Here is a 21,591-nt window from a genome sequence, read left to right on the forward strand (position 1 = left end):
GCAGCTGCACAGGAAAGCATCCAGGCGTGTTTGGATACAGCCGGAGGAGGAGATGTCCCCACCGCTCCGAGCGGCGCCGCCCTCACAATAAAATTCTTTCTCGCGTTCAGGTGGAGCTTCCTATCGCTGCTCCTCTGCATCCTGCAGCTCCGAGAGGCGTTTATATTTCGAATCAGTCCTCAGCGATCTACCCATCATCTGACTGACGTGACGGTAACCAGCGGGATCTCCCTGTCCTTGCCGACATCGGGCCCTTTTCCGTTCCGCGTTCTCCCTCTGTTCCCTTGGGAGCGGGCGGTGAGCCGTGCTGCGGTTCAGCTGCGCGTGGGGGTGGAACCAGCGCGGGAACGCAGGCTGTGTGCCGTTCAGTCGATGTAACCGCAGCGATCTATCTATTTATTATCTGGGAGCTTGGGACATCTGTGATTTGAAACACGCACGCGGCAGCGCGCTGCCAGCCCGGATCCCCTCCTGCCTCAGCCCAGCCCGCTCCGGGCGGATCCCCGGCCGAGCCCCCGCCGCGCCTCCGCGCCGGGCGCGGTGCATGCCGGGAGCTGCCGGCCGGGCCGCGCCGCGCCGGGTTGAGCCGGGCCGGGCTGGGGCGCAGCGCCCGGCCCCACCTGAGCGCCCTCCGCCCGCTAACCCCACCCCCGGCCGCTCCCCCGCCGGCGAGGCCCGGCCCATGGCAAAGCGCTCGGCCGGCGGCTGGGCGGCTTGGGGCCGGCCGCTTCCTGCCCGTCGGTAGCGGCGGGCGCAGTTCGGCCGCGCCATGCGGGACTACGAGGAGGTGACCGCCTTCCTGGGCGAGTGGGGCCGCTTCCAACGCCTCGTCTTCTTCCTGCTCAGCGCCAGCATCGTCCCCAACGGCTTCAACGGGCTCTCCATCGTCTTCCTGGCCGGTACCCCCGAGCACCGCTGCGCCGTGCCGCCCGGAGCCAACCTGAGCGAGGAGTGGCGGAACGCCAGCATCCCGCTGGAGCTGCGCGGCGGACTGACGGAGCCGAGCCGCTGCAGCCGCTACCGCCTGGACGTGCTGCTCAACCTGTCGGCGCTGGGGCTGCGGCCCGGCATCGACGTGCATCTGGCGGAGCTGGAGCAGGAGCCGTGCCTGGACGGCTGGGAGTACAGCCGCGACGTGTACCGCTCCACCATCGTCACCGAGGTGAGGGGAGCGAAGCGGCCGGGCTTCGGGCTGAGCCCGCTCCGCACCGTGCGCGGTCAGGCGGTTTGCTTCCAGCCGCGCAGCCCGCGCGTCCGTCAGGAGCCGCGTTCCCGCTGATCCCGAAGCAGCCGCTGCCGGCAGGACGCAGCGCCCGCACCGCGTTGCCAAGGGAGCGTGTGTGGGTCTCAGCGCTGCTGTCCTGGGCTGCCCTGAGCGCTCCTGCTTTTGAATCTGGCGTGCTGCATTTAGTTGGAGATCTAAGCTTATCTTTTCTGTTTACTTCCACTTGCAAAAGTCGTCTCCAGCTGCGGTGTTTCGGCTTGTGTGGCCTCTATACGGTGCCTGCTGAATTGGTGTCAGCTGGTATTTAATGGTCTGGCATTAAATGAGGAGGTTGGTAGCCCTGCATGTGGCAGGGGGGTTGGAGTTTGATGAAACTCGAAGTCCCTTCCAACCCTGGCCATTCTGTGATTCTGTATCTGCAGGAGGACCTTGGCCCAGGAACAACAGGCTCGGCTGGCTTTATTGTTGGTGGTTCAAGGATGTCTCTTTGAACTCGTACATCAAAAGGGTTTGGTTTATTTTCTTAATAAAGGTGGCCAAAGTCATCCTGTAGGTGCCGCAGTTGGACGCAGCAGGGGAATTCCATTCTGTGCTGTGCTACAGAGGACCCCGAATTTGCTGCTTATCAGCCTTGTATCTCCTGTCCCTGTTCAGCTCAGCTGTGTCCTGCCAGCAGAGCCTCTGACCTGGGCAGCCAGCGAGGCTGAGGCTGTGCTGGTTGTGCTTGTGTCAGGTGCAAGATGCACAGACCCACAGGCACCTGGCTGCCTTAAGACACAAGGAAATACTCAGATTTCAAACTGCAGATAGGACTTTTCAGAAGGCTTGTTAATTGTTTATACCATCCAGTTTCCTGGTTGTACATGTGAGCAATCTTTGCAGAACTGTAGCAATGTTTTCTGCCCAGTGGCCTTTGTTCTTTGCTCTGCCAAACAGATGGATGTTTGAGTGCTCAGTGCCTGCTCACTGCTCAGAGCACAGAAATGGGTGAAGGACCAGAGTGAAGAAGGGAGCGTGGGAGAGATGCCCTGTTAGCACAGGGAAGCGTGGGCATGGCAAAACGTGAATTGTGAAAACTTCTCTTGAAACGTGCACAGTCCTTAGGGCTTGGGTAGCTGCCACAAGGTGTTGCCTCACTTGTTTTTTAAAGAACTTCTTTCTTCACAAAAGAAGTTTCTGGTCATCAGTGAAATGTATGGCTGTGAAAGGATGAGGCACTCTCAGGCATAAGGCAGTTGGCATCCTCTGGGATTCAGCATTTTGCAGGTGAATGTGCTGGTTTTGTCCTGAGTGCCACAATACAGTGCTTGTCCTGACTGAAGCGTGGTTTGTCAGCACGTTTTTCTCCCAGCTTCTTCACTGGGCTTTGACTCAGTGCAAGTTATGGGGTCTGAACTGTCAGAACTGCCAGAAGCTCCGAGGTCCCTTAGGAGAAGGAGCTGCTGATGTTCTGCTACGAGTCTGCAGCAGCTCTGTACAGTTTGGCAGAAGTTCTGTGTCTGGGGGAGGTAGCAGTTGGCTGCCCAGACTTCGTGCACTGAGGCAGTATTTTTTTCATCCTTTTAATATTAATGCTTTTGAGCCAGTTTTGCAAGAGCTGTGGCCTTTTGCATACTTGCAGGTTTTCTCTGTTCGGCTTGTTTAAATTGCTGGCTTGGTGTTGCCGCTTTCATGGTTGACTAATGCTGTGTTTGGTTGCATATCTCGAACTTGTTGAATAATCATGAGGACCTTTGTCCCAGATTTCTGGAGCTGACACGGGGAGGGGGATGGGGTGTTTTTTAAGAAAGGTTTTTGCATAAATCTCTCCTGCCTCCAGGGAAAGCCCTCCGTTCTGTTTCTGCTTAGCAGAGGAGACTTAACACAATCAGTTCTCATTTGAAGGGAGACTTCCCTTTTTTTTCCAACAGACACAACAGTAGCCAGTCTGCCCTATTTAACCAATTCTGCTGGAGCAAAATGCCTTTTCCTCCTTTACTTTTGGATACAGTGTATCGTGAGCCATAAGAAAAGCTTTTCTTTAGTCAAAGTAACCCTTCCTCCCTAAGTCCCATAAAAAAAAAAAAAAAAAAAAAAAAAAGAAGGATGTAGTCTTAAGAGTTCATGTGTAGTGCTAGGAGAAATATTATCTGGGGTGATTAAGGGGAAAGGCCAACTTCCTCTCCCAGTCCTGTGTGTGAAAGCCTGGTATCTGCTGTGGGATTGAACTGAGCAGTGCCTTGGAGCATGAGTAGTCTAGAGAATCACATCATGAGGACATGTTGGATGATGAAAACATTTTAGTTTGGGAGAATTCTTATGTACCCAAGTATGGGAATGCTGCTTATATACTGACACTTAGATAGGTGAAGAGTTCTGTGTATGCGTTCATCTTCAGTTTTACAAACTGTTGTACCATTCTGAAATCAGTGCAGGCATCTTTTGTGCTCCAGAACTGCATGTTTTGAGCCCGTTGTAGTCTAATGTGTGTGTCAGTGGCTATTTTTGCAAAGGAAGGATGCTCACTGTGGAGCTACTGCAGCACCCTGAAGCCTGGTGTGATGCTGAGGCTCTGGATGCTTTATGAACGCACAGGGAAAGAAAGTTTCCGTGCACATATGACAGCCCTGAGTTTTCCATTACACCGAGGGATTCAAGTCCTGCCATGCTGGCAGACCCTTCAGTAAGTGATGCCAGATCACCAGGCAGTGGTGACAGCTGGAGTGGCACAAACAGGCTCTGTAGCACCGCTGTGTAACTAAAGTTTTGATCTCTTTCTGTTGGAGACAAGGAAGGCTGTGCTGTTCTGTAACAGCAGGCTTATGGCAGGGGTCTTAACTTCCATAAGCTTCCCTGGTAGGGGTGCCAGCAGCAGAGGTGTGAATCAAAGCCAGGTGAGGCAGGTTCAGCACTGCTGGGCACGTTGTTCGCTGCCACACGGCCTCCTTCTGTGCAGGAAGTTGCACCCAGATTTCCATTATTCTTTGTCCATTACAAACAGCACGTCCTCTTTGTTGCTGCAGGGTAATACTGTGTATTTTCTGGCTGAGGTTGATATCAACGGTTTCTCCGTCTCAGGAGCTGCCACAGCTATGAATGTGTCTTAGATAAATACTAACTGAGGCTGTGACTGATTTGTAGGTGCAAAATGTGAGAGTTAATAGTCCTGTCTGAAGGAGAAATGTCTCATTTCTAGCTTGTAAGTTAATGTGAGTAGCATCTGTACTGAAATGCTTTAAAAATGCAGTGGTTTTCATGCTGTGTTATATGAAGCATGTATTGCAGGGCTGTTCAGCCTTACGACATAAAACGGAGTTGGGATTTTTAAAGAGTGATTGACCTCTTGTTGACACCATTAAAATTGAGACAGTGGTCATTTAGAGGCACCACGTGCAATAAATGATGGAATAATGATGGATCCTTTAGGATGTCTTTAACTTTAGATTGGTAATCCAGTTTTTTCTCAGTTTCTGGTGTCAGTGCCCTGTTTCCTTTCTTTTTCAGCCATCTCAGAAGTGGGATGTTTGGGAGAGTTAAGTTTTTTCATAGAAATTATGAAATGTTTGGTGTTTTCCTTTATGTTCTATGCAAGTTTTACTTCTATGATAGTTTAAAATGACTACAAGGTGAGAAATGGAGCATAATGTGTATTTAGGAGATGCAGGCTTCTGTTTGTAGATTAAAAGCTGTGAAAGAACATTAAAGCCATGAAATATCTTGGATGTCTGAATGTATTTCCAGAGGAAAAGTTGTTTAATAATGCTTAGCACTCTCAGCTAAATGGAGGATATTTACATGGGCATGATAGAGACCAGATTCTGAATTGATGACTGCAAGTACTCTGTTGTGAGATGGGCGCAGGAGTTTTCTAAGAACCTGCTTTGCTTTACAGAGAGAAGCAGTTGGTGGGAGGGAGTGTGTAATGCTGGGTTCACATCAAAACTTCTTACTAAAATGTTGATTAAAAAAAAAAAAAGTAAATTTAAAAAAGCACATGAGCCTATCCCACTTCTACTTTCATATGTGCAAACGTAACTGTGCACAGCTCTCAATGTTTTTGGTGTTTGTCATTGTACTTTGTGTGGGGTTCTGGTTACCAGTATCAGGGAAGCACAGTTGATGCAGCAGTGGAACACAAATTGAGAAAAGTGTTTTGGTTCTCTTTTTTTTGTTGTTGTTTTGGTTTTTTTGTTTTGCACCAGTGAGATCCTGAATTATATTGTTGACCTTGTGATTATTTCTATAACTTTCCAAAGGTATTTGGCAGCAGTTTGTATCTGTTTGCTGTGACACTGTAATTGCGAGGACTTTGGACGTTTTGTGGAATTCCCCCATATTCAGACTTGCAATTGCCATGTTATGGTATGTCATCAAATACTGGGCAGATTTTCTGCTTAAATATGACTGTCCTGTTGTTATTAGCAGTTACTTTGTTAGTTCCTGTTACATATATCTCCTTGGAAGAGGTGGCAAAATCCCACTGAAAGTTGGACACAATGAGGTGTCTGCATCAGTGCCTGGCTGGAGCACTGCAGGGGTTCATGTCAGGAACTCATGAGGTGCCAGCTCTCCTTCCAAGGCAGGTGATGTTCTGCAAGCACAATGGGTACGGTGCCCATACACAGAAAAAGTAGGTAACCTTTACCTCTGGGTGGTTTTGAAGTGCACAGATTGCTTGTAAGAGGTACCATTTTTACATAGGATGTGGCAACATCATCAGCTGCACTTGTGGCCAGAACTTGCCTCGCAGCTGTAGTTTGATGCCTTTATTTGCACTGCTGCCTGGCTTTCTGCACAACTCAAATATTTCATCTCAGAGTCTGAATTTCGTTGTGACTCTGGAGGCATGCGTGAGATTGCTGTGGCTCCCAGCTCAGTGCTGCAGGTGTGAGGCTGCTCGTGAAGACATCGCCCTGACCCGGTGAGCTCTGCAGCAAGTATTTACAGCCCAGTCAAAGTACTGCACTCTGAGTAAGAAGATAAGCTTAAATCACAACGGATGATATCCTTTTTCAAAGTTAAAATAATAACTGTGACAAATCTCTGTGCCGTGGTGTGAGCAATGGGTAACAGTGCAGAGGAGCTGACGCTTTGCAGGGTCAGTAGCTGCTCTTTGGAATAAGGACTGAAATATATTCTTCTCCTGTTTGGAAACACAGCACCTTGCTGAGGTGAGCCTTATCTGAGCCACTGGGGCAAAGGCTTTGCTTACTCAAGGGATACCAGGGGTAGCACATGATTTTAGAGCACTGGGTCACAGCGTGCTGTGTCCAAACAGCCCTGCCAGCAGCAGGAATCAATCAGTAACTGCTCTTGGGATGCTCACTGGCCTTCCAACCGTGATGCTTCGGTGACTTTTTCTTGGGCAATGTACGGTTCAGGGAAGGGTATGGCTGCAGAGTGGTTCTGGAAGGCTGATGCCATCATCAAACGAACAATGTAGACCTGTCTGGTGACTCATTAAAAAGCTGAGGACTTCATTCATTTACTGACTGGGGTGAGAGGTAACAGACCAGAAAATCCATCTGTTCTGATAGTTGTACCCGTGGAGTTTTTGGCTATAAATAAGTGGTATTGCACAACCAAGCTAGTTTTCCCTTGGAAACTCAACACTGAAGTTCTCTTCAGTGCCTGGTCCAAGGGCTCTTCGTCAGAACAGCTGCTGTAATTATGTAAATAGAGTGGACAGAAAAACAAGATAGTAATCAGAGCACCATCTGAAGGACCGGTGTGTTTCCACCTCTCAGGGCAGTGTAACACATTTCATAACCATGAACTTTTCCAAGCAGTGTCTCTATCTTAGCATTCACAGGAGATGTTTGTTACTGGGCACAACGTGCTGGTGTCCAAGTGTGGGGCAGGCTGGTGCTGAGCTGCAGTGTGGGAGACAACTGGAAGGAGACAGCCTGTGTCAAGTGTGTCAGCTGGAAACTAAGGGCTTATTTAGTAACATATGCAGTGATTTCTAATAACTGAGCTCCATGTCTGGTTCTGGTGGCTGGTGGAAAGGATTCTTGGAGTAAGTGAGTCTGTGTGAGTGCAGGATTTGTGCTGAGAGTGGTGTCTGACTCCCTGATAAATACCATCACGTGGAGACACATACGATATCCACAGAAGCCTCTGGTCTGTGTGAATTTGGTGGTGATCATTCACTGTGTATTTCCAAGCACTGTTAGTTTTACCAGAGCTTCTTGGCTGGTGTTAGGCTGTGTGAGCAGTCATCAGAGAACTGCTCAAACGTTCCTGCATCTACAACGCAGTGTTTGTTGGATGAACACAGATTAAATCATAAACGTGTTAAATTACAGCTTTTAATCTACGTCGTATTAATAATCATAGAATGTTATGGTTGGAAGAGATCCTAAAGGATCATCACTTTCACTCCCTGGCTCTGCGCAGGGCCTCTCAAAATTCAAATCCTATTTCTGAGAGTCACCCCCTGCTCCAGAGCCAGTTTAAAAACAACCGAGTAGAACCCACAGTACTGAACTGTTTGTAACTTGAGGAGGAAAGGAAGGAGTTGTTGGGATCAGTGTCAATATTTTCATTTCAACCTTTTTAGTGCAAATTGAAAACTCCCAAAGTTTCCATCACTAAAGCATCACATGAGGCCCTGCAGGAGCTGTCTGAAAGACAGCAGTCAGCAGGACCTGGCCTCGTGTCAGAAGTGCTGGTGGCCTCCAAATTCCCCTCCTGTGCTCAGCACCCTATGGGGTGAGCAGGACCCGAGGGGCAGCAGCTGCAGGCAGAGCCCAGCAGTGAGGGCAGGGTGAGGGGCATCCCTGCTGCTCTGTGCTTTCTTCTGGTATTTATGAATATTTACAAACTTTTTTTTTCCCCCTCAATAACCAAAACAAAATTAAGACTCTTTCAATAGCAGTTGTTGATAGAGATTAAAAAAATAACATGAATGCTATTTCCAAAAAATGAAACTGAAGCAGGTAAGAGGGTTGCAAACTATTGCAGTCTTCATTTAGTGGGTGTCTCTTTTTTCCTTCCTATTTTTGCTAACGTGTATTTTCATTTTGAAAATCGTGTTTTTCTTGGTGTGTATTTCAGTTTGTGTTCTGAAGTTTGTAACTGATGCTTCCCTGGAGAAGTGAGATCTGCTGGGCTCTGCAGGTCCTGGTGCAGACCCACGCTTTGCAGTTTGCTCCCTGGTGAGCAGTGAAGCCTATCCCAAAATTAAATTGTAAATTTATTTTAAATGTAAATTTGATTACATTAAAATGTAATAAAGGAGGAGGCACTTCGCTCTGTGTAGTTCAATTTCTCTTAAATTATAAATGTGAAGTTTTAATGGAAGGGTTCACCGTACGCAGGAAAAGATTGGGGTTTGTAGTGATGCCTTGCAAACCCAGCAGGATTAAAAGCGAGCTGAATGGAGCGTACAATGAAATTGGGAGTGACCTTCATGCATAGGGGGAGAACCATAAGTGTCAGCCATTGACAGTGTGTAAAGAAAAGCACAGGGATCTACAATAGAGGTGGTGGTGCTATGTCCTCAGATGGCTGATCTGAAGAGGGATTGGAGCTGGTGGCATTTGGCCTCTGCTGAGCAGCACTGGTTGGTGTTAAGTTTGTTAAGCTATGTCTGTGCCTTAAGTTGGTTATTCTTTTCTTCTGGAAACTTTCTGTCCAGAGGGCACATTTCTCTTAGGCTCAGCCAACGTGCTTAGAAGGAGGGAGGGGAAATGCTGTTGACTTAAAGCCTTTCATGTTCTTCTTGCAGTGGAACCTCGTGTGTGACAATGATTGGAAGGGGCCCATGAGTACCTCCCTGTTCTTTGTCGGCGTGCTGCTCGGATCGTTCATATCAGGACAGCTCTCAGACAAGTAAAGTATATGCACCTGAATCACCGGTCTTTGATGTGTTTTGCAAGCAGTTCTTGCATGTGAAGTTTGGTACAATTGTTTTCTGTGACCACTAACATGTCCTAATTCTGTAATTCTGTGTCTGCCCAACCTGAATGTACACAAAGTGTATAGAGCACGTGTCCTGACTTAGACCAAATGTCACAGGGATCACTGGTCGGGTTATATTTACCAGTTTATTATTTCAGAGTAAACACTTCTGCAGCAAATCGTATTTTTGCCAGAAAGTGTAAGAAAGAGATGCTTCATTTCTTTCAAGCATTTTCCTTGTTCTGTTTTTTTTTTTAATATACTGATCTGTGTAGTGAACTGTTTGCTGTGTAGAGGTGGAGCATCTATTATTGCTTTTACAGTGTAAATAATATTGCTGACAGTGAGTTGCTCATTCTGTCAGAAAGGAATGTGTGGTGTTTCAGCACACACCTAAAGGAGACTTGGCTGTGACCCTTGGAATATTTTTTTTCTCATGTCCTATGGATCTCTTCATGTATTTAGAGTAGATGTGCATGTGCTCCATTTCTTGCAGATGTCTTATATCTCCCTAAGTATACACATGAGTAATTTATGAAGATTTAATTCATGTTGTTCTTTTGTTTTTTATTTTCTTTTCATCTAATCCATGGAAGGTTTGGCAGGAAGAATGTGCTGTTCTCAACTCTGGCAATGCAGACCATCTTCAGCTTCGTTCAGATCTTCTCTACCAGCTGGGAGATGTTTTCCGTGTTCTTTTTGCTGGTTGGCATGGGGCAGATCTCAAACTATGTGGCAGCGTTTGTTCTCGGTATGGAAGTCCTGCTGGGCCCAGAATGCTGTCTGTTGTCCTGTCTGCTTCCCCGCCTAGGGCTGGTTTGTTTTGTCAAGAAATGCTGTTATGAGTTTGTCCTCACCACATGTGGATAATTCATGCTGTCTTTGGAAGTTTCCAGTTGATAGAAGTGCAGTCTGAATTAATTCAGTGAGTTACCAGAGGATTCAAGTGTTTCAACTAACAGAGAAATAGAGGATTCCAGAAGGTTTTATGGGTCAGGGCCTAATCTAGGCATCTCTGAAGTACCCTTTAAAGAAGCTAGTCTCTCCATAAGCTGCAGAAGATCCTATGGAGATCAAGCTGAAGCTAACTCCTAGTATATCTGATGGTTTTAAGTCCTCAGGTACAGTAGATCATAAAATACATAGAAATACAGAAGAGTTGGCTACTTCTAGCTACAGAAATACTATATGGTCTGATTAGTTACCTTTCATACTTATAACTACTGGGTTGATGCAAGTTCATCACGTGAGGCAGATCTGTGGTGCCTCCAATAATGCATGGCTGTGTTCTGTACTGCCCCATGTAGTGTGTCTCAAAGCCAGTTATTTGTGGTTGCTTTTATGTTAAAATACTAATCTTCACTCTTGTTCTGAACAGGCACAGAAATTCTTGGCAAATCCATTCGTCTACTATTCTGCACGTTGGGCGTTTGCATCTTTTATGCCTTTGGCTACATGTTGCTGCCACTGTTTGCCTATTTCATCAGAGACTGGAGGCTGCTGCTGCTGGCGCTTACTTTACCTGGGCTGCTCTTCATCCCACTGTGGTGGTGAGTACAATGAAAACAGAAGGCTTTAGAAGTCTTGTCAACGCGTTTTTAAGAGCCAGATGTCAGCAAACTTTAGCACTGAAACTCAGGAGTGGACAGAGGAGCGGCCATTGTATCCTTTGCTGTTCCCAGTTCTTTAGACCTAAGTCTGCAGCTTTGTGAGTAATCTCTGTCTGATTCATGTGTGAAGAACTTAGCCTTCATTTTCCTTGAGGGTTCTGGAAAATTAAGTGAATGTACATGGAAAAGAAAGGGGGAGGAGGGGAGAAGGGAAAAGGAAGAAAAACAAAAAAAGCCCTTCATCCTTCTGTACCAAATAACACCTGTTAGATAAGGCCTAAACTAAAGGCAGAATGAAAAAGCAGTTATTTTGGAAAGTGACATGGTGACGTAGATCTGGCAAGCTGTAGCTGTAAGCAGTCCTTGCACACCTCTGCAACCTCAGTATTTCCTGCCATAGTTAATTAAGTACTGCTTTCCAGTGATGTGACTTGTAGAGTTTAAGTCGTCCACACGGTGGTGGTGTTTCTTCACTTACACATAAAATGAATGTGATTGCATCTGGCTTCTCTTAGTGAAGCTGAAAGACCCACGCAGATTTCACTTTTTGTAGACACTGTGACATACAGCCAAGTCAAGTAATGATTTTATGTGCCGTAGTTACTAAGCAGGTGCCTCTTCATTTACGGAATGCTGCTGTGCATTCACATTTCTGAATTTCTTTAAGCCGTTTTTCCTGTACTCTGAAAGTTTCTGTTGCTCTTCTTTTCTTTTTTTTCCCCTGAATCATTCTTCAGCTCTTTTCTACTTTTAAAATACACAGCACGTTTTAGTCTGTTCTTCAGCCTACGAGTTGGCTCTTGTAAATCTGATTTCTGTTGTCTTAGCTTTAATTTCTGCAAGACGTGTCAAGTTTTAAGCTCTTTGTGCCTGGAACAACATGTGTTGGTGTCTGAAGTAGCACATTATTTGGAAATGCTGGCATATTATTCTGAATCTTTCTTACAGGATCATTCCAGAATCTCCACGATGGCTGATCTCTCGAGGAAGATTTCGAGAAGCAGAAGACATCATCCGAAAGGCTGCAAAAATTAATGAGGTTACAGTCCCAGATGTAATCTTTGACCCTAGCGAGGTAAGATTCACTTAGCAGTCAGGTTGTTTGCTGGGCCTGTTGGTATCTATGGAAAGCAATTAATTTCCAGTTTTGCCTGCACTGTACCATGTACTTTTGAAGTGGTTAAAAGTTCATCCTTTACCGGAAAAGCCTTAAAGCAAAATAGCCTTTCACTGTTCGTTAAGGTTTGAAAAGCCCTTGCTGTCCCAATCCCTTGCAACATTCGAATGAAAACATCAAAACATCTTTTTTTTTTTTTTAATATGGTTAACAGCTTTATTTTCTATTTAAACCACATTTTTGGATGTGAATGTAATTAATTTGGTTTGCCTATTGCTTCGTGATCTGAATACGTCCCAGATGAAGCCAGCAAATTAGCAGGAAGTCTCGTTTATCCCAGTGACTCTGAATACAGTGGATCTCCTTAACTCAGGCAGCTGACAAATGGCTTCTTTGGTTCTTCCAGGCATCTGAGATCTGGCCACATTGCACTGAAGAGTATACGCCTTAGCACCTAACAGGGAATTCATAATCTCCTGGTCTCTTAGTCTTTGTTTTTCCTTCAGCTTCTGATCTTTTTGGACAGAAGTATCTGATTCTGAGTGGCTGGATATAGATAATACTTATGTTCTGGTCAGATTTTATGCTTGTCTGCTCTAATAGAAAACTAAGCTGGTGGCATTGGAAATAGTGCTCTTGAAGTACAACTTCTACTTCATGTAAAGGAGATCAAAAATATGAGTGTCTTTAAGCTGGAGTAGTTAGCAGTAAAATTGTTCATGTTTTCTTCAGGTATCTTTGAGCTGCTGGTATCCTTAAGCTGTAGAATGAGTTCCACATTCATTTATTCACAGTCAGACAGACAAACTGTTTGCATAATCCAGGGGAATGGGCACCTGTCTAGACACATCTGTAGAGTCTATCTGGGCACAATTGCTCAGCTGTATTCCCACTGACACTAGACATTGTCTAGTTGTTGATAAGAGAATTGATTGTTCCTATCCTTGTATATTCTCTTGATTTACAAAGCCTCTTGGGTCTTGCAGTCTTAGCCAAATGTTTAGTCATTAATCTCAAATGTGTTGCTATTGAGGCTGAAAAGGCTTCATTTGGCTTGCAGATAGCTGAGGTGCAGACAAGCCTGCTTATCTAGGCTAAATTCTAGATAGTAGGATAGACATCCTGGTCATGCTGAAGCAGAACGCCAGAAAAACCTAGACCTTCTGATGATGGCTTTTGAACTAGACTTCAATTGGAAGAACCTTTATTTTGTTTGTTTGTTATTGCTTTCTTTTTCCTTCCTTCTCGTGCTTTAAGCATGAAAACTCACCCTGTGCCAGAAAGAGGACAGAAAATGAGCTCTGGCTCCAACATTCAGTTAAGATAATCATCCCTGGAATGCCTCCATTTTCTGTTCTTAGAAAGAAATACTGATCTGTTCCCCATCACTGAGTGGGGCTGGATTTTGATGCAGCAGAACAGTTCATATTTCCCCAGGGAGGGGGACTGGATATTTCTGATTGCAGAGATTAATATCATAGCATATCAACTTCCAGAAACAGAGTTTACCGCTCAAAGAAAATGGAACTAGATTAAGAGGTGTTTGTTTAACTGGAACTCCTAATTGTCTTTTTTTCTTTTTTTTTCTTTTTTTTAATAAGCTGTGACAAAATAACTTGTGCAAAGCCTTTCTTCATCTGCGGTCCCTTTATCCTCTTCTTCTGTGTGCTTTCTGAAGAAGGCTGGCATCTTCCCCTGAGGTTTTAGAAAACATGTTTATGCTGCAGCAGGATTCTCAGAAACAGGCTGGCCCTGAGGCACTGTGCAGCTGGAATGGAGGAGCTCACAAGGCTGCTGTCCAAAGACTATTCCTCTGAAATGTTTAGACTCCAAGGTTTCAAAACCAGTTCGGATTTCGAAACCAGTTCAGATTCATGATCACAAACGGTCCATAGAGCATCAGTAGGGCCTGGTTGGCTGAATTGTCTGATGTGAGGGGAATGAACAGGTTTGGATGACAGGTTTCATTCCAGATGCCTTCCCTTTCCTTGTCATAGCTTCTTGCTCTGTCCTGTCCTGCTAAGGGACTGTATTATCTGGCAGGGCCCTTTTTTTCTCATCAGTGATATAAATTTTGCATTGTTCCTGGTTTTGTTTTGTGGTTTGTTTGGGTTCTCTTTTTTTTTTTCTTTTCTATTTTTTGTGTTTCCTGTTTGTAGGTTTCTTGGCAGCAAAGAGTGGCAGAACTGGGAAGCACAGAGGAAAGATCATGTGATTTAAGAGAAAGGGCAGTGAGCTGAGAAGCTGCTGCAGCTTGTGCTGGGGGAGGCTTAAGTTCAGGCAGAGTAAAAGCTATCCAGTGTAAAGAACTGTTTGCCTTTAAGAGAAAATTAAGGTTCATGAAGGCAAATGCACTGAATTTTGGAGTGTGTGAGCAGTAGAATGCTGTTTTATCTTCCAGGTCTTTAGAACAAAGTATTGCTTGGAAATAATGTTCACTTGGCTGCAGAGTATAAACTTTGTGTATGGAGGAGAAAATACATGTTTTGAGTTGAGGAACAGGACTTGAGGGCTCCATATCAGTCTCCAACAGCTAACTTGCAAAATATCTCCTGCCTGAGATGGAGGAGAGGCTGATGAGGAACTAAGTTTAATCAACGGTTGCTTTCATCTCTTTACTGGTGTGCTGGAATGCATCCAACTTCTTCCATTGAACCTGTCTGATGTTCTAGGGGAAAAAGAGTTGTAAGTTGAACTAATACAAAGTAGAGGATGCTAGGCCAGGCAGAAAGAGTTCAGAAGTAGTTTAAAGTAGTGAATGCACTGTAGTGGAGTGACAATCTGACTTTGTAATCATTTTCACACACCATAGTGTACACAGTGCACACAAAAGGCGTTCAGTCTTTAAATTTGTAAATTAAAGCCGTTGCTTTATAAGTCAAGCATAGAAGTTAAAATAAGCAGCTTCTTTTATGGAGTCTAAGGCAAAGAAAATGCTTACTAATTTCAGCTCAAATGTTAAGTGACTTTAAAGAAGGAGCAGCTATTTTTACAGATACTTGTATATAGGCACAGGAGACATGTTTGGTTAAAAGCAAAGCACCAGTTTCAGCTTTGCAGCATACCAAAATGGTTCCAGCTGTACTCAGAATACTGGTGTGTAAGTCAAGCCAGTGGGCTTGTTGTCACAACTGTTCCATTTGCAGGATGCTGATGTTCCATGCTTTTTGTTTGCTTGTTTTCAGCTGCAAGATTTGAGTTCCCAGGGGCAACAGACATACACCATTTTGGATCTAATGAGAACACGAAATATCCTCACTATCACAATTATGTCAGTGATTCTGTGGTAAGCAGGAGTGTGATTCGGGAATATGTCAGCACAGAAACAATAAAACAATAAGAAAGTTCCCTTTGAACACTGAAGTATTCTAAAGAGGTGTGGGCAAAACTAGTTAGCCTGAAAAACAATGGGCTGAAGTGACATCATGCTGTTTATTTTGGTTCTTTGTTACATATGCTGAAGGGCACATGGTAAATGAAGTTTTGCAATGAGAAAAAAGAGTCAATGTTTTGAAAGTTAGTTGCAGATCTTAAATACTCTTGCAAATTCTGCAGAAAAGTATTTGGTGGCTTTGGGCTAGTTTTAAACTGATTTTACCTTGTTGGTCAGTTGCTTAATCTGTTTTTATATCATTTCCCAAAGTATAAAGTATCCTATGCTGATTCACAGCAACATTATATAGATAGATAGATAGATACAGATCTATCTATATAGATATATCTATATACATATAGATAGATATAGATATAGATAGATAGATAGATATAATGTGTGTGTGTGCATATATATATATATACACCCATGGTATATTCTGAGGTATGAATTGAAATTCTCTGCAGAAGGTGTAATTGCATCAAGGTTTGCCATTGTGATAAGCTAAGGCAAACTGCTACTAAAAGTGAGTTCCAACAAGAACAAGTAGGTTTGTTGGTTTGTTTAATACAAAAGGAACTCCTAAAAGCCCCATGTTATACAGCATTTTGGAAAATAACACATAAGAACTGCTATTGAAGAGAATAGCTTTTACTGGCACATCATACACACCAACAGGGGGATTACCTCTGTTATCTTAGGCAGTTTATTTTAAGCAATTGAACCATGAAGGTTGTTCTCATGTGAAGTGAGAAGAAAAGAGAACTAAATTTTGGTCAGTGATACACTTAATGCTGTGCAGTAATTTTGCTCTAGGTTCTGCTGTGACATAAATACAATGAGAAGGGAAATGCTGAGTGCTCCGTGCTGATCTTGGGCAAATCCTGAGCCAGTATCATTATTTACCACATGCTAGTGAGGCATAACCTTTTTCCAGTATCTCTGAAACAATGTAGATTTCATCACCAAAGACACTTCTGTGTTTCCCCTGGTCACATGTGCCAGTCTGGCAGTGACACAGTTAAGATGGCACTGTTCCCAGCCACTAAACTCCATCTTGTTAATCCAGGCACAGAGCCATGCAAATATAACTCGAATGGTATCCTGCCAACTTTGGGCATGGCAGAGGAAATCCTAGGTTGTTTGGATCTGCCAGGATGCCATACTCCTTTTGCCTGAGCTCATTCAGCAGGGAGGGTAACAGCCCAGGACATTCTAAAGAACAATCTGATGGACTGTGTTCCTTTTTCAGGATGATAATCTCCGTTGGTTATTTTGGACTTTCTCTCGACACACCCAACTTGCACGGGGATGTCTATGTGAACTGCTTCCTCTCAGCAGTGATTGAGGTTCCAGCCTACATTATCTCCTGGCTGCTGCTTCGAAATCTCCCCCGACGGTATTCAATGGCTGCTGCGTTATTCTTGGGAGGCTGTGTTCTTCTCTTCATTCAGCTGGTGCCTTCACGTATGGAATCATTAGTTGATCTCAAACACACATGATAGGTGAAGTCCAGTGCTGTGCATTGGGCAGATGTGGAGGAAAAGTATCCTGAAGGGACTAAATATAGACGTATGTTTCCTATTTTTGCCATCCTTCCTTGGTTCTCAGTGCTCCAGCACTGGGAGCTCACAAAATATTTCAGGTCAGATATGTTTGTAAAGATAGGTCCTTCCTTTTGTGGTCTGTTTGGATCAGTACCGTGGTCCAGTTTTGCCCTAACGTAGATCTTGCAAGGTTCTCAGGTAAACGTGCAGGTTACCAGGAACTTGCTTCTTAAAAGGCTGCCATTGGCTGCCTTTAGGGCTTGTTTGAAAGTTAATGTGGAAGTATTTTTTATAAGCAAAGATGCTTGCACTGCATTAAAAATTAATGGTTAAAATGTTTGGCAAATCTGAGGAGGGCAAATCAACATTTATTGGATATGAAAACAGCATGTGTTTTCAGGGTAATTAGATTGAGGGTTATAGACACCATCTGATGAGGAGGTCAAATGTGATGGGAGAGTAATCTTGTTGCTTAGCACTTCTTTATTCTTTGATTTATAAGCAAATGAGAATGAGTTTATTTTACATAGGTAATGCATGAGTCATGTTTGGTTTGTTTTTTTTTTCAGAGTTAGTTGGAAACTGATATGATCTGTTTTGATTTTCCAGTCTAGCTGTCCTGGTTAAAGTCAGCTCAGCACTGTAGAAATGACTAGATAGTAGAAACCAGAGTAGCAAAGTAAAAATAACTTATTCAAATGCTTAACTTTGCTCAGTTTATTAAAAAGGGATATATGGCATTGTTTGCAATTGCAAAGATCTGCCCCCTGGAATCTTGAGAAAACTTTTGAAGTTGTTGCCCTGTAGTACTTATTTTTTAACCTTCTCAAGAGGAAAGTAGAAGTGTTGACTCCTAGTTTAAAAGAAAGAGGTTGCCCATGCACAGACACGTGTGCAGGAAAAGTGGACACCAGATAATGCAGTTAATTACACAGGAGTTATGCAATCACAGTAAATTGACTAGATACCATGAATTGCCAAGAGTTTTTTATTGAAGCTCTTGCATTTTAATTTCAGATATTCGTGCCCTATCTATTCTCCTGGTGATGTTAGGGAAGTTTGGGATCACATCTGCCTTTTCAATGGTTTATGTTTACACGGCTGAGCTCTACCCAACGGTAGTGAGAAACATGGGAGTTGGAGCAAGTTCCATGGCCTCTAGGCTTGGCAGCATCCTCTCGCCTTACTTTGCTTATCTTGGTAAGTGAATGTGCTGGGGGGATGCTGGTGGCTGGAAAGCATTGGTTCAGTGCTGCCTGCAAGGCTTAGGACACAACTGTATCTCAATGCAAGACCCAGTCGCAGGGTTTAAAATAAACCAAAACAAAATCAGTTCTGCTCATTTGCTCTCGTTCGTGAACAGCCCCATCCCCACAGGCATTGTGGGTGTGCCCATGAAGACTGTCAGCTGCCCAGCACTGCAGTGCTTATGTCACACTGTGGGTCTAGAATCCATTGTGGCACTGTGGAGGTCAGGGAGCACCAGCTGCCTTGGGTGCTATACTGAGAGGGTTTTGTTTTAACTAACAGCTGTTCTAGAGTACAAATGTTGTCAGTGACTTGGAATTGATGCTAGCTTTTGTTGCATTCTGCTAGGTGCCTACGATAGATTCCTGCCTTACATCCTGATGGGGAGCCTGACTGTGCTATCGGGAATTCTGACTCTGTTCCTGCCAGAAAGCTATGGTATGCCTCTTCCTGATACAATTGAGCAAATGCTGCTGGTAAAGGGGTAAGTGTTGCCTTCTGATTTTTATACATCTTTTTTATCTATAAATTTAAGCGCATGCCTCTGCGTACGGCCCCATTTGTAGAGCCTTGCTAATTTGTTCTAAAGCATGCTGACAGTAGGAAAGGCTAGTTCTGTAGAAACTACTGCAGTCACAGCACAAGTAGGTGAGGGCCAATATACCTGTGTACTACAGAAGCTGCTGGTTAAAAGTTGGCTGTACTTTCAAAAGAATTCTAAGATTTATAACAGTGACTGAAGGGTTACAAAGAATTGTGTAAGGGACGTTGTTCTGGAGAGAGGTGGGATGCACTGCACTAAAAGGGGGCAAAGAATCTTTGCTGGTAGGATGGCTGACCTGATAAGGAGAGCTTTAAACTAGGGGAAGGGCAGCTAGCAGCAGCCTTGTGAGGGACTGGTGGGCATGGGTGACGTGGAGGAAAGAGGATGCAAAATCAGCAAAAGAAGGCTTTTAGGCAACACTAGCTCCAGCATTTGCACGTAAGCAAGGAAATATCAACAGCATGCTGTTTGGGGGAAAGGCAAGGGGTGGGGAAAGGTACTTTCTGTGATATCAGCCTGCTGGGGTGCCTCTCTGAGGGGCTTATATGTGGTGCATGCAGCATGGGGAGTAAACATGAGGAGTTAGATTTGTGTGTGCAGTTGCAGATCTTGTTGGGATCATGGAGACGTGAGACAGCTCCCATGACTGGAGTGTTGCAGTGAAGGGATACTGGCAGGAGAGAGATAGGAAGGACAGACTTGCTTTATATGTTTGCTTTTAAAGGTATAGTGACATTTTATGGATTTAATAACCAACTCACTGACAAAAGTATTTTCAGCCCACAATGGCGAGGTAACAATTCTGGTTGAAAGGGCTTTATTTTTTAGTCTGTATGTTTTAAATGATTCTGCAGTATCAAACTGTCACAAAGTAATTTACCTTGCTAAGTTCTTAAAGTGGTGCAAGCACTGCTGAATTCTTCCAGTTCATTTCAGCTGACCTAAAAAAGCATTGAGAGTTGGACCTTCTGCCGTGGCTCTGAGTGGAGGCAGTTACTGTTAAAAAAGGACCTGTTCAACTGAAGTCAACAGAATATTAAACTTAGATTCTGTAATGTCTAATAGGGTTCAGAATATCAGTCTTTTTTCTCTGCTTGCTCTTTTATTCTGTTTTCCTTTTTTCTTTTTTTCCAGACTAGAATACAGGCCTGCATCTACTGCCAAAAGGAATTCAAAGGATGAAGAAGAAAATCCAGAGATTTTTAAGAGCACATCTTTTTAATGAAATGCCTACTTCCTGATAGACTGAAAGTTAAATGGATTTGTTCCTAATGCTCATTCTAGAAAGGGCTAGTGGCAACACTTCTTCCTGCAATTTTAACCTTATTTATTAATTTAAACACTGTGTTTCATATATTCTCTTTTTATATGACCACAAATACTGTGTAGCCTTCACTGATTTTTCAGCCAGTTGTTTCAATGCATTAATACCAAGGAACAGTATCTGATCAGTCCTTTGGAAGCAAGTGTATAGGTGAGCTGAACAATACTTGAAAGTGAGTTCAAGGGCTGGAGGAGCACCTGGACTCCACAGTGAGTCGTCTTCAGAGCTAATGCCCATCAAGAATTTAGAAACACTAGAAAAAGCTGCTAATTACTTTTGATTTCTTGACTTCTGTCTTTGGACAGAAAACTTATTTATTAGAGTGAAGGTTATGCAAACACACCACTGTGATCTTATGTGAATTTGCACATTCTGAGTTTGCTAGCAGGTTCAGAAAGATGCAAAGAAAGATTTTTTGAGAAGGAATTCTAACTTGGTGTGTTGTGTGTAGGCTGAAAGGGTGGTCTTGCACAGAACACAACACAGCATTGAGGTTTTGCTGACAGAGTCCTCTCGAATCCAATGCTGGATTTCAGCTACGACTTTCTGATGACGTTGTTTACATCTGACACTGGAACACGGCCCATTTTGAGGCTGTATTTATTTAAAACGATGCAGAAAGTTTTATCTGTGTGTGGAGAGAGTGAGTGCTGAAAATTTTGGTGACTGCTGAAAATTTTCTTTCTGAATTGTTTGGGTTTTTAAACCATAGTCTGTGCGGTGTGGATGGCAAAAGCACTTCTGCTGTCTTAGTCTCTCACCTTTCTGCATACACACACACACACACACACACACACACACACACATGCACACACTGTCAGTAATCCATGCCACTGCCTTGACCTTGTGGTGAGAATTCCTGAGATCAACATTTACAATGCACTTATGACCACTGGTTTTTGATTCTCGGCTGCCAACTGTACGACTGCTGCGAGGTCTGTTATTTCACTTCACTCCTGTTAATTGTTAATATGAATTGTGTTAAGATTATTTTTTTAAAAATCATGTTGAAAATCTGCTGAGACTGTTCCTTGGATCACAGCAGCCCCCTTGGCATCGCCTGTGTCTATTTAAATACGTGCATACACATGATCTCGTTTGTGCCATTCTGATCTTGCACTGTGTTACAGATGTGCATGGTGAAAGCATTCATCCTGTGGCACTTGTTTGTGTGTTGTCCTGTCTTGTAGGGGCTGAATGAGCAGAACCTAAATTGCTCTGCTCAAGGCTGGCTGCTGGCTCTGGGGCATTGTGCAGCTCTGTGCTAACATCAGCTGCTCGGAGGCTTTTGTTAACCAAAGCCCTGTACCCTGTCCTTGCCAACCATGCTTTCTTAAGCTGTAGGTTTTCACTGCTTTCTCTGCATCTTCTCACCTACGTGCTCAGTGCTCTGACTGGCTGGTGGTAGCAGGCCCAGAGTGATACGGGGAAACTCACTATTGTCATTGGCAGCTCATCTGGGAAGAGAAATCCCAAAGCTTTGGCAGGTTTTACGTCACTTCTGGCTGATAGAAGGCCATTGGCTGGTGGGTTTAAAATGCAGTGTGTGCTTTGAAAGTGGAGCATAAGTTGAAATCTGAATTTTGCAAGCTTCACTGCACATCATGTAATAGTCTTGATGTGTGCAAGTAAACTTCAGGAAAGTGCATGAAAGCAGGCAGGCTGCGTGGTGATGGGAACATCTCCTCACCCCAAATCCATGATTCTATTTGCTATATT

The 21,591-nt window shown here is 44.1% G+C and overlaps 1 protein-coding gene across 1 annotated transcript; it reads left to right on the forward strand.

The window, feature by feature from the left end:
* The first annotated feature begins 624 nt into the window (after window positions 1-624).
* LOC116232234 (organic cation/carnitine transporter 2-like) lies at window positions 625-19,809 on the forward strand. The gene is made up of 10 exons (XM_031598460.2): window positions 625-1,162; window positions 8,937-9,040; window positions 9,706-9,860; window positions 10,488-10,659; window positions 11,668-11,794; window positions 15,022-15,122; window positions 16,462-16,676; window positions 17,774-17,956; window positions 18,353-18,488; window positions 19,683-19,809. The coding sequence occupies exons 1-10, from the start codon at window positions 770-772 to the stop codon at window positions 19,768-19,770; spliced, it is 1,674 nt and encodes a 557-aa protein (XP_031454320.1). The 5' UTR covers window positions 625-769; the 3' UTR covers window positions 19,771-19,809.
* The last annotated feature ends 1,782 nt before the right edge of the window (window positions 19,810-21,591 follow it).

Source organism: Phasianus colchicus, chromosome 15, assembly GCF_987193195.1.
Source record: "Phasianus colchicus chromosome 15, bPhaCol1.hap1.1, whole genome shotgun sequence".
Taxonomy (NCBI): Eukaryota; Metazoa; Chordata; class Aves; order Galliformes; family Phasianidae; genus Phasianus; species Phasianus colchicus.

What these genes read in the sequence shown, in the direction of transcription:
- LOC116232234 (XM_031598460.2), top strand. Translation starts at nt 770, where the DNA reads ATGCGGGACTACGAGGAGGTGACCGCCTTCCTGGGCGAGTGGGGCCGC. An exon ending in GCTCCACCATCGTCACCGAG is followed by an intron (nt 1,163 to 8,936) that starts GTGAGGGGAGCG and finishes TTCTTCTTGCAG; the next exon opens with TGGAACCTCGTGTGTGACAA. An exon ending in TGTGGCAGCGTTTGTTCTCG is followed by an intron (nt 9,861 to 10,487) that starts GTATGGAAGTCC and finishes TGTTCTGAACAG; the next exon opens with GCACAGAAATTCTTGGCAAA.